Source organism: Chenopodium quinoa, unplaced genomic scaffold (assembly GCF_001683475.1).
Source record: "Chenopodium quinoa cultivar QQ74 unplaced genomic scaffold, ASM168347v1, whole genome shotgun sequence".
NCBI lineage: Eukaryota > Viridiplantae > Streptophyta > Magnoliopsida > Caryophyllales > Amaranthaceae > Chenopodium > Chenopodium quinoa.
Window position 1 is genome coordinate 584,326 of NW_018743669.1, and position 19,089 is coordinate 603,414.

At 35.1% G+C, this 19,089-nt stretch overlaps 2 protein-coding genes across 2 annotated transcripts in view; both read right to left on the reverse strand.

Moving 5' to 3' along the window:
* LOC110683399 (DExH-box ATP-dependent RNA helicase DExH11-like) overlaps positions 1 to 10,303 on the reverse strand; it is a 28,159-nt gene extending 17,856 nt beyond the window's left edge. The window contains exons 1-15 of the mRNA XM_021859759.1: positions 9,947 to 10,303; positions 8,911 to 9,165; positions 8,471 to 8,731; positions 8,222 to 8,290; positions 7,929 to 8,007; positions 5,823 to 6,001; positions 5,612 to 5,719; positions 4,780 to 4,881; positions 4,409 to 4,609; positions 3,923 to 4,033; positions 2,465 to 2,532; positions 1,928 to 2,312; positions 1,587 to 1,742; positions 1,395 to 1,505; positions 843 to 896 (exon numbers count right to left, since the gene is read on the reverse strand). Of these exons, the coding sequence (XP_021715451.1) occupies positions 843 to 896; positions 1,395 to 1,505; positions 1,587 to 1,742; positions 1,928 to 2,312; positions 2,465 to 2,532; positions 3,923 to 4,033; positions 4,409 to 4,609; positions 4,780 to 4,881; positions 5,612 to 5,719; positions 5,823 to 6,001; positions 7,929 to 8,007; positions 8,222 to 8,290; positions 8,471 to 8,731; positions 8,911 to 9,165; positions 9,947 to 10,081 (2,274 nt within the window). The 5' untranslated portion in view covers positions 10,082 to 10,303. The remainder of the gene's footprint in view (positions 1 to 842; positions 897 to 1,394; positions 1,506 to 1,586; positions 1,743 to 1,927; positions 2,313 to 2,464; positions 2,533 to 3,922; positions 4,034 to 4,408; positions 4,610 to 4,779; positions 4,882 to 5,611; positions 5,720 to 5,822; positions 6,002 to 7,928; positions 8,008 to 8,221; positions 8,291 to 8,470; positions 8,732 to 8,910; positions 9,166 to 9,946) is intronic.
* A 727-nt stretch (positions 10,304 to 11,030) lies between these two features.
* LOC110683400 (serine/threonine-protein kinase rio2-like) lies at positions 11,031 to 17,932 on the reverse strand. The gene is made up of 14 exons (XM_021859760.1): positions 17,871 to 17,932; positions 17,658 to 17,775; positions 17,519 to 17,565; positions 17,335 to 17,405; positions 17,126 to 17,239; positions 16,854 to 17,029; positions 16,680 to 16,768; positions 15,941 to 16,058; positions 15,548 to 15,621; positions 15,363 to 15,410; positions 14,315 to 14,486; positions 13,298 to 13,432; positions 12,328 to 12,420; positions 11,031 to 11,507 (listed from the first exon to the last, which is right to left on the reverse strand). The coding sequence occupies exons 2-14, from the start codon at positions 17,739 to 17,741 to the stop codon at positions 11,331 to 11,333; spliced, it is 1,398 nt and encodes a 465-aa protein (XP_021715452.1). The 5' UTR covers positions 17,742 to 17,775; positions 17,871 to 17,932; the 3' UTR covers positions 11,031 to 11,330.
* Positions 17,933 to 19,089: the final 1,157 nt, after the last annotated feature.

Here is a 19,089-nt window from a genome sequence, read left to right on the forward strand (position 1 = left end):
TCTAGAAAATGATACAGTAATTTAATGCAATCAATAGTGTGATTTTAACACACATTACAATTTACAACAAAGCTTATCACAGAACATATAATCAGTAGCAAGATGGCTTTAAAATAGTGTAATTGGAAAAATTATCTTGATTAAATTCCATGATTTCTAATTCTTTCTTTTGAGGAAGCAAATATTACCACTTCTTTTAGGAAGACCAACAAAGTAGCAGTTTAATTTGCAAAATAAGTGCACATTACAGGGGCTTTCTCTTTTCGTCAGAAGAATATCATCACAATGGTCCTTTCTAGCTCCTTTAGAAGAAGGCTCAATGTTGAACCTCTTTTGAAGATTCTTCCTTTTAGAAGAAAAAACTTCGTGTTGTTATGAAACAAAGGTTCAATTCAATACCTAGAGTTACCTAAAGCTAAACATCCAACAGTGAGGAGTGAGCCAAACAACCCCAACGTGTAGCAACCTTAAAATTGAAATTAAACAGAACAAGAATATCAACTCAGTCCTCCACTCCTCCCCTTAAAATGATCTCCCGACTCCCACCAAAAAAGGAAGCAAAAGATAAGAGTAAAGAGGAGATAAATAAGAACAGGAGGAGAAGAGAAGAGAAGAGAAAAGATTGATGGTGAAAGGTCAAGTTCTTATTTTTGGCTAACTAAACATCCCTTGCCACTGAAAAATGTGATTAAGATCCTTTTTGGTAAAAGGGTCCTGTGGGAAAAGATAGAAACCGGTAGATCCATAATATAAGACTGAAGAAGGAAACCAAAAGTCTGAAGTAAAGAGCACATTCAATCATGTAGGTTAATAATGCCAAGAAGTTCAATAAAAACACATACCGTTCTGGCAGGAGCATTGACACCCATAGCAAATGTCTCCGTTGAAAATAGAACCTATAGTAAAGATGGACATAAATGTTTGTCAATATTGGTCCCTGCTAAATATCTTTGTCATGTTTAGCAACAATAATAAATGAAAAGAATTGTAAGGTTGAAGAATTGGAATGAGAGTCCAGCATCATTTATCAGCTTAAAAAAAATTCATATTGGTGGCATGGAGCAATATATTGTGGATAAAAAAAAACACTTTCAGAACCAAAAATATAGAATACATCAGAAGGACAAAAGGCGCACAGCCACACAGGAAAGATCGCTGCAAAATGATTTAACTTCAATTTACAAAGCCAATTTTCAAGCCATAAGTTTTATAATTGACTCTCATGCCCTCAAACTCCCTGTTCCAGTTATTTCTACAAAACGAAGTTCTGGAAACAGGTAAAATCAACTAGGCACTGCCACTTCTTTCCCATCAGCTTTTAAGAGATAGCATAATACGAGGAATGCTTATAACCATCCAATTGAGAAAATATTAGCCACATTAAATGCACCTACCTTAATTACACCACGGCAGAATAGCATTTCAATAACTTCTTTCACGATAGGGAGAAGCCCAGCATGATGGACACCGATACCCCTACGAAGCAGACTTTGAACTCGGAGAATCTGTGAACATGTAAAACATAAATAAATTCTAAGACTCTATCTAACCCATAATGAGGATGACATGAGAAAAGCCTTAACAACCTGAGGTAAATTTCGGTCAGAACCCTTCAGCCGCGAAAATGCTTTGTCACAGAAAACACGAATTTCACTCTTTTCCACACTACTGGTAAGATCTATACTCATCATACTATCAGCTGATCGATCACAACGGTTCTTTGAAAAGCAAAATATGATTACCTAAAGACCAAAAAGAAAAATAGATCATGAAATTAACATCAAAGAATAAACAAACATAAATCTGACAAAAATCAACTTGTCTAGGCAACATAACAGACTGATTAGTTCTCTGAACCCTAAAGGAGCGTGTTCGTACAAAACTCAAGTATCACTGGAATATTCTAATCAGTATAAATACCACTTACCGGTAAAAGTGATTTTTTTAAGAGCTTGTTCACAAGTTGTAACCACAAAGAAGCATCTGGTCTTCTCAAGCCCAAGTTGGGTTGGCTTCCACTTGTAAAGTTCCCTGAGCCCGTCCCATTGAAGTTCCCAGAATTACGAGACCCAGAATGCTTTTGTTTCCCACGATGAGAATTTTCACGATTCTGGGCATTAGCCGCACCAGAACCAGCTGCAGATCCTGAATGCATTGTAGGGCCACTTCTGGCTGCATTGGAATTCTTTTTCTTGTATGCATCTTTAGCAGCTTTTAGGCCCTGTTCTAAAAATCTTTCGTTCTCGCAAATTATGTAGAGTTCTCCTGAGTAAAACAGGCAGTGCTCCAACGGAACTGGTCTCTTAGTGGTCCTGATATCCAAAACTTATGTTAAGAAAACTAAAATTGGCATACAAGCAAAAATATTATTTCATTTCTCTGAACACCTATTAAGAACAAATACCTATAATTTTTTTTTTTTTTTTTAACACTAATGCACCATTATCATAAAGTAACAACTCACCCGGTAACACGGATGATCTTCTGCTTTGTTCTGCCGATCCAATCGGCAAATTCTATTGTATTTGGAACCTACAAGATAAAGCTTGCAACATACATCAAAATTCTAGAGGTGCTGGAGAAATAAGGAAAACAGTAACAAAAAATTCATATTTGCATTCTCTACTACTCAAGTACTCGGCTATGTTTAACTTCTACATATACAATATAATATTAGAAAAGTATCATATTAGATTCTGATCACTGGAAAAGAAGAAGTCAATTTAATTCATGCAATTATATCATAACATTGAAAACCACCAACATGGATCAAATCACATTGAAGGGTCAGAGATCTAAAAGTTCAAGGATTTTACCCAACCCTTAACCAATCTACTCTAGTAAAGAGGAGACTTTGAAAGTCTTCAGCAGAGATAACAACTGTTTCACAACTAAAAAAGCAGATGGCTCAAACGGCACAAAGCCACAAAGTAGTTTCCAGTTGCCATAGATAATTAAATATGCTCACTGCTTTTAGGGCTTAGAGTATTAGACTACGGCTAACATATGTCATATTGATATTACAACCAATAGATTGATATTATGGTAAAAAGTGGGAAAAGAAAGAGAGGAGGAAACGACAACAATTTATTATTCCTACCCCCATATCTCATTCAATTTTCTTTCTCAACAGTCCACCCTCTATAGAATTTATAGTCACCAACATCATTGAGCCCACAACTTGTAGTACTCGCAGTCGCAGTCAACAATGTTACAATTTTTTTTTTCCAAAATCAAGATTCTAGAAAGAGGAAGCGAATCATTTTTGTAATATGGGCCTCTTCTGCTCCTACTTGGTCTAGAATTGATACTCTCTTCTTTAGTCCACAAGTCTATTGATGTCATGGCTTGTATCATAAAAAATATTTCCTAACATATATTAATTTAGCATAAATTATATTTTTCTTCACATTACATTAAATTTGTCAATTGAAACAAATGTAGCCATGAATAAATAGTTCAAGGGACATTACATAACAGAATTTATCCAAATCAAAGCCACCAAAGATATGATTCTCAATGCAAAGAGTCACACGGTTTCGAAATCAAAAGCAGATATATAGTGTTAACTATGTGCTCTATGTAGCGGTATCAACAATAACCAATCATCCACAACAATATACATTATTCAATTTAACACACATGGAGACTTTTGACAGGTTCCAGCCTATGATACATAGGAGCCTACCTATTCCAGAAGATCCAATAGCAGGGTATAGATATTACTCTCCAACTTATAGCAAGCAAGCTAGAAAAGCCAAACGCAAGTTTGCAATCACTTCTCTATCATTGCAAAAATCATATAAAAAATCATATACACTAAACAATAATACAGGAGAAGAAAAGCAACAACTCTATGATCAAGTTGCAAGTAACAAGTAGCACATTCAACACAGTAATTAATGTGTAATACAATACTTACTGTGGCAGAGAGGAGAACGAAATTAATGTGACGAGGAAGCATTATTATAACTTCTTCCCAGACAACACCTCTTTCAGCATCATTGACATAATGCACTTCATCAAATATAACCTATAGCATTCACCATCAATGTGAAGAAACATAAGAACATTGTGCAAGAAAAATATATACTTCTGTTTCACTAAAATGGCAGCACTTGCACTTGCAAATGGCACATTATTTTAGGCAAGGGAGAGAGGCGAAACAACCATGTGATTATACAAAAAGTATATGAAGTGCAAAAATATTTATTTTAAGGAAAATAAGAGAGGAGAGGTAAGAGATATAGGGTCAAATATGAGCAAAGTAAAACACTAACTCGTAAAAGTTACCAAAAAAAGAAAGTGTTGCAAATTTATTAAAACTTCCTAAAGTAGCGAGTGTTGCCATTTTCGTAAAACTGAGGAAGGCCATCATGGACAATGCTACAAGAAGCTACCCTCTTACCCATTCAATGTCACGGATAATATCAGCACCTCTATACAACATTGACCTCAATATTTCAGTAGTCATGATGAGGCAGGACGCCTCTGGCCTCAAGCTGATATCGCCAGTGAGAAGGCCAACATCAAATTTTCCAGTGAAATCTCTGTATTTCTGATTGCTGATTGTCTTGATTGGAGCTGTGTACACTGCTCTAGTACAATGCTGCACACATAACTTAATCAGTGCAGGAAAATGAAATGTGAAACAAAGGGCATATCATACAGAGGGCATGTCAGAATTAAACATCATCCAGAGATCAGAAAAGGGATTTCTTTTATCATATACAAAGAATAGGAGTACAAGTCATTTAGGTAGGCAATACTATTCCATACCTTTGATGCCAATGCAAATGCATATTCAGCAACAACTGTCTTTCCAGCAGATGTATGAGCTGCCACAAAAACAGATTCCCCTCGTTCAAGATAGTAGATAGCCTGTAATAAAGTAGGGAAGAGATCAAAGACAAGTGATTTTGGGGATATCATCCATGTGGACAGACTATATAGAAGAAATAGGTAACCCAACATCACATGTAACCAAAAGCATACATTAGATGGCTCTCCATAAAACAAAAAAAAAAAATACATCAGATGGAGAGCCCCTCCACCAATTGAAATTTGATGTTGGGTGAAAGGAACTCCAGGATTGGCAGGATAAGTTAGATATAGTCATGAAATTTTTAAATTAGCCTTATGGCTGTCACTAGAGGATTGGAGTTAGATAGGGAACTTGGGACAACAAAGTTGATAGTGCAAAGGGATAACCAAGTGTGTATCCAAATCTAGCAGAACGATACTATGTATTTGAATTGTTAAATAGTGGGGTTAGGTTGCATATATTGATAGGAAGGTTGTTCTTGGACACAGTATCCAGGGTGTGAAACAGACAGCTTGAAGAAGACATTATAATTGGGTTAGCCACAAATTACTGATTTTTTTTTTTTTAATTTATATTTTATTTTATATTTTTGGGTGGCTTGCAAAATAAAAGCATATTAAAAGCTAAAGATGTACAATGTTTCCTGCAACCCCATTAGGAATGCTATAAGCAGAGAAACAGACTTCCTAAACACCAGTCTCAAAAGTAGGCCTTGTTCAACTCACCTTATTCCAGTAAAATAAGTTATGGAAAAAGATAAGGGCTACCCAAGTTTAGATGCAATACCTCCTTCTGGAATCTATCTAATTCGAACGGAAACTCGAGAGCCAAATCAGGAACAAGTTCATGAAAACGATCTGCGATACCATTGTTGCTTTCACGGATAGCCCAGGACTGCAGATAGCAAGCTCATTAAAGCAGCATAAATACATAGAGATCTGCAATGTGGGTACAGCTTTTTAAATAACAGGTTGATGAAGGCTGGGTAAAAGTCTACCTCTTTACCCTGATTGTCACCTTCTTCATTTTTCACATCTGCCTTTATATCCAACACAGCAGAGTCCACAGACAAAATTTGATCTAATTCCGATAATTTAACATCAGGAACATCACCTTCATGTTCAGTTCTATTGACTTGTATCTCTGATTCATTAGATTCTGCTTCTGACTCAATACCTTACAAGAATGTAATGATGTTGATGTAAGTATAGTAAATACACCAGACTGAATAAAAATGTGGACAGGGAAAAAAACAGTGATAATAATAGACCGGTGCAACAACAATAAATAGCTGTATTTTGAAGCATTTTCACTACTATTGAAGCTCTACCATACAATATCGTTACAACATTTCCTCTATAAAGGCTAACGCCTGCAGCTAGTAAATTATCTGGCAAGTGCATGCAAAGAGGGCCTGAGTGGCTATTCTCTTTAAACCCTTGTATGAATGTCAACAAATTTAACTACTTCACCCATTTATATGTTAAGCATAGTCCATTATAGTCCAAGAAATACCCAATAGTGACTCTCAACTTTGTTGAAATCAAGTCTCTTTATCATCTACAATCTAAAGATGGGTAATGGAGGTAAAAGTATCATCGTTCAACAGTTTTTTATTAGTATCGTGATGTAGTAACATAAACACAAAAGATTATGCAACTGATATTATCTTTCAGGCCCCCACCCTTTCTTGACACAGATAAGTACAAAATAAAAATAAAAGACAGGCTTTAAAGGTAAAACTTATATATACACAGTCACAAAGAATAGGGAAGATCATAAATCTAATGCTCAGTATAATACTCCTCTAAAGACTATAATAAACACTACAGCTATGTAACTATGTTAATCGGACACGGCTAAAATCGCAGTGTCTGTGTCGGCACGACACCCGTGTCCGATCCTTTACTGTGCACTTGGACACTACCGTTAAGAGTGGAGAGGAAAAAAGAGGAGAAGCATGAAAGAAAAACACATCTTTCTCGAAGACCACCATTGATGTAGAAACGATGGAGAGAAGAAGACAACCATTTATTGGGAGAATTTACCAAGGGAAGAATTAAAGTAAAAAAAAATAGGGGTGGACGTAATTAAAACTTTTACAGCTTTTGTAGTATATAATTTATTTATATAAATTGAAGTGACGTATTGACGTGTCCCCGTATCCATGTCCAAATAACGGACAGAGTCCCCCGTGTCCTAAAAATTTTGGAACTTGCCGGATCGGACATGTGTCCGTGTCTAATACCTCTTTAATAAAGGTTGTTTAGAGAGTAAATTTACCATGGTCATGAAGCCTAGTGGCAGAAAGTTAATAGGAAGGGGAAAAAAAAAGGTAGATGATTTTAAATTTCAGTACAGTCAACAACCCCACCTAATATTTTGTAAAAGAAAAAAAAGAGCCCCTCTCTACTACTAATATTCCCATGATTAACAAGCCAGGGATTTTGGGCCATGCAAGACTAAAGTATCGAACTGATCAAAGACTAAAAAGGTTGCCATTTCTGTTAAATACCACCTCCGTTCTTTTATGTTCTACTCACTTACTATGAAAACACAATTTAAGAAATTATAGATGAATGTGAGTGGGTATAAGATAAAGTAAAAGAGAGAATATAAATAGGTGAATAAAGTAAGAGAGAATGTATGGAAAGGTGTAATCTTTGTGGGATTGAAAGGTTAAGATGGTAAAAGGGGTATGCCATAACAGAACAAAGCAACGTGAGTAGAACATAAACGAATGGCCTACAAAGACAAGTGAGTAGAACAAATTAGAACGGAGGGAGTACACAGAAAAGATACTTGAAGTCAAGTGTGACATTTCTAATTATATATGCCTCTTAATCTCCCAATGTACATGCAATGGTACTCACAACTAATACGCCATTACTTGAAATCTCTGTATACAAACTGAGTTATCCTTTTCATAGGTTTGTTTCATTTGATGTTCACATAATTTGCTTTCAGCTGTTCCCTACAATATATCTTTGTCTAAGATGAGAAGATGAGAATATCAGCAACCTTAATTGAGGACAGACACTTGAATTTAGCCATATCAAGAACCCTACTTCCAGTGGAGTGAAAAGGGGTGGAAAGAGCATACCATCAGACTCGTCATTTTCAGCAAAATCATCTTCCCACGCTCTCTTGAACATATCATCAAATTGCAGTGACAGTTTACTCTACAAATAAAAGGGCAATGAGGATTTAGCCACTGTAACTGGTAAGCTTGCAAAGACCTATCTCAATTGCAGGGAAAAAAAATAGTAAAAATGAAAGCCAACTAAACAAACAAATCATCAGAACTAGAAACTTCACAATCCAAATATTAATAACTTAAGTGATGCAATCCAGCTACTACCAATTTCAAAGACAGCATGTTGAACATCAACTAACCTGCTTCTCATCTGATACAACCTTTGGAGAAGCGTGGCACTCATTCACACTCCATGAAGAAGGATATGCCTAAAGTTAATAAATCAAAACAGGTCTTGGAATCAGTAAGATATAGTCGTCTCCACATCATAAATACTTTTCACACACAAACACACCCAAAAAAACACTGGATTACCCTCAAATACATAAGCATATCATCCCATATATAAGTATACTTTATTATTTCAAACACTGTACAATTCAACTTACCTTAAGATCACCAGAATCCAATCCTTGCTTAAAGCTTGGAGGAATTTTTTCTGCAGGACCACCCTCAAGAACTTCGCGAATCCAGTCACCATTCAATGAACCCTCAGGAACAACCCTGGGCAGAGACTGAGATCCATCTAACCCACCTGGATGAAAAGGGCGACTATGAAGGCTCCCCCTCACAAAGTCCTTTGCTGGCCCTGTAATTCGTGGTAAAGCACTAGAGTCCTCTATCCCTGCAGTTAATTCTGAAATCTCCACCTAGAGTAAATTGGACCAAGCATAAAGATTATGTCACAAACACAGTTGTAACATCATAGTGATGTGGTTCACATCAGTAGCATAATACTTAGCCTCTACTAAGTCTAGCTAAATTCACATCCTGTAAGAAATGCGTAAATGACACCAAAGATACAAAATACGCAAGTCAGAGGACAGACCTGTACGGATTGAGGCTCCCAAATTCCTTGTTCCTGTCCTTTATGGCGCCTAAATGGAAGCTCCCATTCAGGAAACACAGCTGTCCGAGGTAATGATGGTTCCACAGGTATTTTGGCCTTGCTGAACCAGTCAAAATCCCAGTCTCTTCCAGCTTTCTCAGGAGAGAACTCATCGGGGTCCAATCTTGGTATTAGATACTTTTCCTCTATATATTCCTTAATAGATTCTGTTGTTTCCTCAGGAAATGCAGGCGGCTGAAATTGATAGAGTTATAATTAATTACCAAGATGAATCTTTTGATTTTGGCAGCGTATGTCAGCCTACAGCATCCTGAGAAATGGATTGTTGGTGTTGGAGCATGAAGAAAAAATATAAACTATCAACCCCCCCCCCCCGATTTGTCAAATTAGGAAAACTAATGCCTTTAAAATTTGAAGAATGTTCGATTGTCATCGATTGGATTTCTTTCTAGATCACCGACATACAGAAATTGAAACAAAAGCTTGTCCAACCCACGAAAACATAATACAGTATATTACTTATGAGTTATGACCCCGCATTATATAGTTCTAGTGTTCAATTATTTACATCGCGAGTAAATTCTCCACAAATTGTTCCCCTTGTACATCTCGTTCAAATACGGTAACCACAAAATTCAAACTGATCAAGTTCAAATACTTATAATTACATTTAAGTTTAGAGCACAATGAACATAGCTATATCACACAATGAGTATAGTAGAAACTAGAAAAAGCAATTAGTATCACACTATCACATTTACCAAAAACTTCAATTGCCCGCTAAAACCCTAATCATCAAAACACTAACAAATCACTAAAATTACCAAAAAAATAAATAAAAAATAAACACTTTTGCATAGCATAATCAATTTCAAACCCCTAAACTCTCTGAAATTCAATCAAAATTACAGTATTTCTAGAATTGGAAAAATTAGCAAACAAATTCATGACCTTGATTGCTACAATTATAACGAAATTCTAATACAAAAATCAACAGAAGATTAAGAATACCGACAAGAATGAATTGAGGAAGGTCGTCGAGAGGATTGTGGGATTGAACCGGAGGAAGAGGTTCGATGGAAAGATGGGCGCTGTGACCCGTGAGCCCGACCCGAAATGATAAATCGTTAGCTACTGTTACTCTATCCATGCATCACGCTCTTTCTTCTTCTTCTTCTATTTTCTCTGTTTCAGTGTTTTGCTGTTACTCTAATGAATTTTTTGGGTTTTTTGCACTTGATTTGGGGTTTTGCGGGCTCTCTAACTATGGAGTAGAGATACAATGGGAGAAAATACAAGATATAAATCCGATTATCTAAAAACGCCACGTTAATGATTTTAATATGGATAATTTTGTAATTTCGGGTATAAAAGAATGTTTACACTGTTAATCTCTTGGACAACGATATTAATACAGAAAATAAAGAAGAAACAATGGAGAATGTTAATGGAGAAAATCAAGCTCAATGGCAGCCTTAATAGAGGAAATAGTCATCTCTACCCTTAGATTTGAGTGCTTGACTATGCCTTTAATTCCAACCTTCATTAGTTTTTTTTTTCATACAAGGGCATTTGTTAACTTAGGCTAGTTTTCAATCTTATATGTCAAATTTTTTTATTTTTTTTTCAAACGGATTAAGTATTTGGGAAGTTAAAATAATGGGTGAAGTAAGGGAACATCGAGCTAAATACACTTACTCGGTACAATTCGGACCCAGATTAAATGAGTCAAGTCTCCTAGTTCCTTCGAGAGAACTTTAAGGCTTTCTATAAACTCTTTTATAGATGCCTTCCTTTTTCTTTTTTTTTTTTTTTTTTTTTTTTTGTGAAAGCCTTTATATGCCTTCCTTTGTTGCCCATAACTTGTTACTTGTTAAATAAATTTGTTTTCCTAAGTCCTAGCCAAACAGAGTATCAAATGTTCTTTAACTTATCTTTCAAAAAAAAATGTTCTTTAAGTTAGTTCTCATTGAGTTCTCATTGCCAAGAGGAACAAAACAGCATTTGATTACAGAGTAATATTATTTGCAGGAGCCTGTGTGCATGTTTGCCCTGGTTTAGTGCATTCAAACTAAAATCAAATAGTAGAGAGAAGAAAATAAAGAAAACACTTATAAAGACCCTCTGCTGTTTTTGTAAAAATAAAGATGTTACAACAATGGTCATCAGACTGTTAGCCCGTATGATATACTACTCTTCAAAACTTGTAAGGATACAATTGCAAAAGCTTTCTATTTTGCGGCTAAGACAACTGATCCAAGACTAAGAAGTCTTGATATTATCACTAATTTATCTATTTTCGTACATCACACGCTGCAACTGTGAAGGTTGTATAACCGATTCATGTCTGGCTGATTACGTAGTAGCATGAAGTTTAACACTTTGTACTATTTAGCTTCCTACCAAGCACCTAACTGTTTCTGAATCTTAGAGTTCTGTGACGATTTGCCACCTTTATCTTTGTAGGAATTTCTGGAGGTCAGGTGCTGCCTCCTATGTGCAGATGCTATGGCCCTACGCCTTTGCTTGCCAAGGCGCTTTGCTAGTTCAGTATCGCTTTCTTCATCACTTTTCTCCTGTGAAAAGTATATTGTATTAGAACAACGCATAAATCCAAAGCATCAACATGGAAGTTAGCTGAGATTAACTTGGAGTTGCAAATTTAGAGGATGCACATTATCACCCAATGACATCTTTTTTGTTCAATTAGAAGAGTAAATAAAGAACACATATACAACTAATGGGTGTGGTTGCACAGTGTCACTGTGTTCATGGTACACCTGGGCGTAAAGTCGACATCCTACTATACAAGGGTCTCCAAATATTGGAAAAATCAAGCACCTCATATTCTAACCCATTTACACAAGGTTCCCAAAGGGCTAAAGGACCATCATTTTAGTCATATATGCCAGTATTCAGTGGTTCTTTTTCATCTTACAGAAATGGTATCACCAGTGAACACCTTTTCCACTTTCATAGGGGGATTAAGGAGGTGGCACTGGGCACATGAGATATATTCTAATTCATCTAGTGTAGATAAATAGAGCGAGAAGAGTTTAAAAAATTCCATTTCCAGAAGGCAGCTAGAGAGCATTCACTTAGCAGTTTATAGATAAGTTCAACCATTCTCAAGATAGCCAAGCCTTCTTGAATGAGTTCCATCAGAGAAACTTATAGCATAGACCCATACGCATAAACATCACTTAAAAAAGTGGCAACACAAGTTTAATTATCTAAACAAACTTCAATCACTGAGCCAATTGAGTGAGGTTAGCTTCACAAATAAATTCAGCTCGTTGTGCATAATGAGGTTAACTGCATTCGTGAAGTGATTGCCACTCTTCTTATTATAGCTTCACATCATAGTGAAAACACAAAGTTAAAATAATTACAAACCTCGTCACTTGCACTCTGCACCTCAAAACTCCTAGAAGCTATAGAAGAAATTTGTTCAGTGTCAACTGTATCACATTCCTCCTCTCTTGAGTCCTATCACAACAAAGAGTCCAAGACATAAAAACAAAATCTTAGTCAGCAGATTGAAAATGCCATTCATCCAAAGAAGAGAAGGGGAAAAAAAAAACAGATTAAGAATGGTATTAAGAAAAATACAGATGGCAGAAAGTTTCAAAAGTGTATAGCAGATTAAAAAGCTGGTGAATCATGAGAGAAATTTTAGGTGCAATAAAGTTTCCCAGACTCAATGACATATGAAGTATAGGGAAACAAAAAAACATATCTATTTCATCTTTTTAAGGCAACTGCCATTAATTCCTATTCCAATACCATATACAATCTTCCACAATTAAACCAAAATAAAAAGAAAAGATTCAAGGTGACAAGATGAGCTGATTTGTGGGTTATAATCGGCAAAAGTCACAATTAAAAAAACATTGTTTATGATTAGATAATTAGTAGTATGATAATATCTACACGAACTAGATATTGGCCCATCATGGCCCCACCATGAAGGGTTTTGAAATTACCATTACCTAGATATTAAGCCGCAGCAGCCACAGACCATCCACATTACCTGCAAAAGTGGTTCTGTGGCTGATGCAAGATATAAAGCCATGATAAGCTAAATGCTTCAGGAGCACTTCATCACAGCCTTATTGGGCCATAGGCACAACTCATACATGAATTCACTAATGCTCAATCAAAGATGTACATAATTAACCCTTTCATGGACAGTTTTCTATCAGATTTACTTCTGGTAAAACACAAATCATTAAATTGTCGTACAGCACAAGAAAAACCCCTATGAAATTAGAGACCGACGGATAAATGACATGCAGCAGTAGTAGTAGCACCAGACCCTTAAGTATGGTGACTGATGATTAGTAGAGTAGACACTAGACAGTACCTGCTTTTTTAAGCTCAATGATTCAAATTTCTTGATGTCTGCGTCATCTGGCTCGTCATCTTCATCAACACCTGAATCATCATCTGTGTTTGCCTCATCACTAAAATCTGAGTCCTTAGAAGTCCCTTCAATAAACTGTGAGTGAAAAAAAAAAAATAAGAATTTCAAAAAGCAATAGATACAAGTGACACAACAAGTGAAGCCGGCTACATTGAAAAACAGTACTTAAAAGAAAGAGATGCCCTAAACAAAGTCACATGAGACAACAACTCTAGTTAAGTATTCCACAAAAATGAGACCTAGCACCACAAAGTTTGCAACATCATCTAGAGATTTATTAGAAAAAAAGAGAAATGTAGAGCAAAATCATAACTTTTTCTCTTCCCCAACCCAAGCTCACAAACTTTTTTCCCATTCCCCCACCCCCCTCCCCTCTAATCCCCCAACCCAACCCCACTGACGGCTAGTTGTACATCCTCTCACATGCTGCAAACATTACCAATCATCACCATATTCCCTGTTTTTGAAACAAACACTGGTAGAATATCATAAAGTGGAGGCTTTTATTGGGACAAACTTCTCATTTCTTCAGGGACTGCTTCTATTAGGACTAAGTTCTAGGATTCAGTAACTTTTGGGAGATATTTGATTGGTTCTGGATTGTTTTGGATATTGAAGATATATTAGAGTTGGGTTATGGGTTCTTAAGAAAACCATCTTGAAAATAATATGATATCCAATTACCTAACCTTCCTCTTCGTCTACTTGATTGATATGTATGGATACAAATAGGATGTTTTAGCAACAAATTGGATGTTTTAGTAGCAAGGCGATTTTTAAGGGGCAACTTCTTAACATAAGTTAAAGAAAACTGCCACATATATAGAGCCTCGTCTTGCAACATGGAGAACGAAACTAACAAATTTCTTCTTTCTTACAATTTTGTAATCAGACCAAATCCACTTGCACAAAATTCATCAAAAGAACACAAACACAGAAAAAGATAAGATGCAATACCTTTTCAAGGTTTTCCTGATCCTTTTTTGAAAATCCACTAGCAGCAAGTTCCTTGTCTAAGGATCCAGATATAGGTAATATAGAGGAGAAGCTTGGCCTGCTTTCATTTTCATCCGTATTTACATCTGTACCATCAGCCTCATCCGACTGCAGTTCAAAAGTCAGCTTAAATCTGTACAGAGAATTGTGTTGGATCAGAGAAAGTTCAGCATAACGAGTAAATTCTGGCATTATTTTTAAGCTTCCAGTTTCATAAATAATCGAGACTAAGTCAATAGGAACTGCAAAGACATCAAGCCATCACGGAGACAAATAATCTGATTAAAATATTAGAAACTGGAGTTGATGGCAAAATAGAGTTTATACAGCCAAGAAACATGCAGCACATTCTTAATAAAAAAATGATATCAAACTCAGAACAAGAAACACAGAGCATCTTGATAAGAACTCAAAATTCAAAATTCTAGTCTTGCTTAAAGGCCTCCAAGCTCCAACTACCAAAAGAAAACTTCAGAAGTTCAAATCCCTTCACAGGATCCCAAACTAAGTACCTTCAACACTTGCAGCACTTTACATAATTCCATAAATTTGCCAGCTGCCACTAAATACAATGCACAATGGAAAGTTCCAAATACCACATACCACAAGGTGTACAACCAACTATTATGAACACAAACAAATCGCACATTCAGCTATTGTATTGTATTGTACAGAACTACAGACTCCAGACTGAGACTTATACCTAATGTTTCACAAAGAACATCTATTTGCATTTATCATCCATGCATAAAATTCCCATGCCCATAACCAGCAGCCTTGATACAAGCACTATGCCTCCAACTCAAAATGGCATGGCACATTAATCCAGTCCAGGAATAAGTTTTTTTTGTTCTTTAGGGGCATAAAGAGCAAATTTAAAACAAGTAACAAAAAAGTAAAGGGGAGGTCTGGCATAAAAAGATATCATTTCAATCATGCAACCTTGAAAAGCTATATTAACAAATGAAGAGCAAAAAATTATTCCTAGGCAATTGAAAGATCTCACTACCTTTTCCTGAAAAATTTGAAAATGCATTCAACATCACGGTCGAAATACCTGCAAGGCAGAGTAATAATTATTAATATCTGTGGTTGTCAAGAGTATAAGCATAAAAGACATAAGCTCTATAACTTCACTTTGCACACTTGTATTCAAATAGTGAAGACTTAAAGATTCTGGAAAGAATTACGCACATTTGTGCATTCCGATGAGATATAGATACCATCTGTGGGAAATCAATCATAGTAACCTTCTCATCATCATCAATCTACAAGGAAAGAGGACAATTTATCTACTGTCAGTGGAATTGACAGTTGCAAGTCTTGCAACAAAGGTGTAAACAATTGTGTTATCGCATGCAAACTTCATAATTTCATATAACATGTTGTAAAACTAGAAATCTGAACTGCAAACAGAGAAGCAGAAAGCCTGAATGGGTAGGCCCAGTAGTAAACCCAACAATTCCAATTCCCAAATCCCTCAGTAGTGAAATTTGATTTATTTTATTATTATTATTATTATTATTATTATTATTATTATTATTTTGGACAGGAGGGGGTGGGGATGGAAGAAGCAAAGTTGAGTACCATGATATTGAATTCATTGAAGTCACAATGAATAAGTCCATGCTCAGCCAGTCGAACAATTAAACTTATCACAGTATCAAAAATAATATCTGGGTTTTGCAATTCCTTGACCTGCACACTAGATTAAGAAAGAATATGATTAGTATGCATTTGATTTACCTCATATATCCTTGATCACAAACATAATTTCAAAACTTCGAAGATAAGATCAAACCAGAAAAGGAAAAAGAACTGAAGAAGGGCGAGTGGGAAAGTGAGGAAAATAAGATAATAAAGCATAACAATAAGAACTGGTCACTTAAATAAAACTGGCAGTTTAGCACAGATATTGAGGACTATTAAATTTCCAAACTTCCAGTTCTTAGCATGAACCAAGCATACAATTTGAAATGAAAAAGGTTGCCATATGAAAACCATATTGAAAGGATCACCTATAAATCTAAGACCTCAATTCCTCGTTACTGTTTATTAGATTCCACCTCTAATAGACGAATACTACCTTTATTCCAAAATTATGATCCTCATTCTACTTTGACAACGGTAATTAAATCATAGTGTAATTAAATCATATTGTTATGATGGGGAAACAAACGGAAATGGAAGGTTCCAGGTGAAATCATAGACAGTGGAATGGAACATATTAGAATAATAGATATTCATTATAGCTACCAAAAAATTGTTACAGGCTTATCTAGCATGTTTTTTTACGAGACATGTAAAGCAAAAGAGGAATCCTTACAGTGGATAGCCTTGTACAAGGGACATAATCACACAATGTCGGTTGCAATCCAAAGCCTTTGGTACAGGAAAGTCGTGATCTTCCAATGCCTATCAAATTAAGATAACATTAAGCTCAAAACAATGAACCATCAAAACTAGTCAATGAGAGAGCAAACAAGTAGAAATGTGGAACCTTCATAAAAGAAAATTCCTTCAGTGCCGCAAGACGAGACAAGTACAGCCAGTTAGAACAACTCCTGTTTTGCAAATAGTCACGCTTAGACTTCACGGCCCTAAAAGAAACTCTACCCAATCTGTGCAGCTTCATGGCCATAATTGTACCATCTTCATTGGACACTTCAAAGATATCTTGAACCCACAAAAAACACAAACTTGCTCAATTTTTATCACATATTAACAAAACTAAACATAGGGCACTATACATAATACATCAACAGGCATTACCAGATTCCTTTCCAACTCCGATTTGACGGCCAACTGCACAGAAGACACCACGATTGACCAGCGTCTTGATGGCAAGAAAATCATACCCAAGATATGTTAACCTAAAACCATCATCTAAACAAAATACCCACAAATTATATTGAAGAATACAAGATATTACACAACATGAAAAATAATTTAATCAGCAAATGAAAGAGTAAGTGACTAACATTTAGAAGCATCATGATGCAGCAGCTTGTGCTTAAGCAAATTCTTCAGCACTTTATAAGTACCACCATGTCTATAAAATTTCACAAACAAATCAAATCAACCATTAAAATTGAGAATTACCAATGAATTAATTTCACAAAATACAAATAACCCATCAAAATTGAGAATTAAAACAATCATTACTTGAGTGAAGCAATTCGAGCAATGAGTTCAGAAGGGACAATTTCGTGCTGCAACAAAAACCCAAATTAAAAAAAAATAATTAAAATTTGAAAGTGTTTTTTACAATTAAAAGAGGGAAGAAAGAAAGGTGATTGATTACATTACGCATGCCCATCTCAACGGCAGTGAGAACCCGGAAATCATCTTTAGAGAGGTATTTAAGAGCATTAACATCCAACTTCATCTTAGTTCTACTCTAAAATTCTGCTCAAAAAATACTACAAAAAAAATCGAGAAGAAATAACAATGAAGCTGAATTAAATCAACAGTTAAACCCTATATCGATAAATGATTAAAAATAAAACCTTCTTACCTTCTGTTTAGCCGCTTCAATGGAGAACTCAGAGTACGGTTCAATGGAGGAGAGAAGAGAAGAGGGTTAGGAAGGATGATTTTTTTTTTATTTTTTTATTTTTTAAAAATAGGTTAGAATTTAGAATAAACTGAATAGTACAACAAGTCCCAGCCCACTACGTGTAATTAGGCCCAAAAAGCTAAAACCATAGTCCATAAGGATGATTGAAAATTTATCAATCTATCTATCTATTCATCTATTGTCAATAGCTTATAGCTAATTTTGCCATCGTTTTTTGTTTTTTGTTTTCTGTGGTTTTTTTTTTTTAAATAAAACTGAAAACAAGAAATAGGTATTTTTACTTTTTTATTGTCAGTTTTCAAAATTATCAGGATTTTAATAAATTTGATTTTTTTTTTTAGTAAAACAAAAACCACGGCGATGCTAAACGAACCCTTAATACTTAAAACAAACATCAGATTCAAACAAAAACTTATAAGACTATAATTTATATTATGTATAAATCTCAAACATTATTAGTCAAAACTAGTTAAATGAATATTGCAAGCAAAGCAAATAATAAAATACGGAGAGAGTAAATTGAGATATGTCATTCAAACTTGAGATTAAATTTTGTTTACAGCACTTGTATCTTTCCATACTAAATAATCCCTTCGTTTCTGTTTGTTAATCCTATTTATAATCTTTCAACTATATTAAAAATTAGAGGACATATTTTAATTTTCTCTCTAAATACAAACAAACGTAGTCATTTGAAATCTAGTTTTATTCGTCTCAATGAAAACGTTATTAATATCTAATTTTTTTCAATTTTTGTTGGAGTGAGATTAATATGACCAAAGATTGCATCGATATATGTAAATAACACTACTACTATCTCCGTTTTTTTATTAGTTGACATATTTTGAGTTTAGCATTATTCACACACTTCTCTTTGACCATGGTTCGTGACTTATATGTATTGAAATATATAGTGATGTGGGATTGTGGGATCTTGTTATAATCGTTTCGATATAGTAGTATATTTTTCTAAATATCAACTTTTTATGCTTTTTGCTTATCGGAAATTAAAAATATTAATGGTTGAATTTGTATATTGACGAAAGTGACTAAAAAAACGTGTCAACTAAAAAGAAATGGAAAAAATATTACGAAAGGGAAGGAGTAAAAAATAGGGTAATAGGACTACATATAAGCATTTAATATACTTCATTTT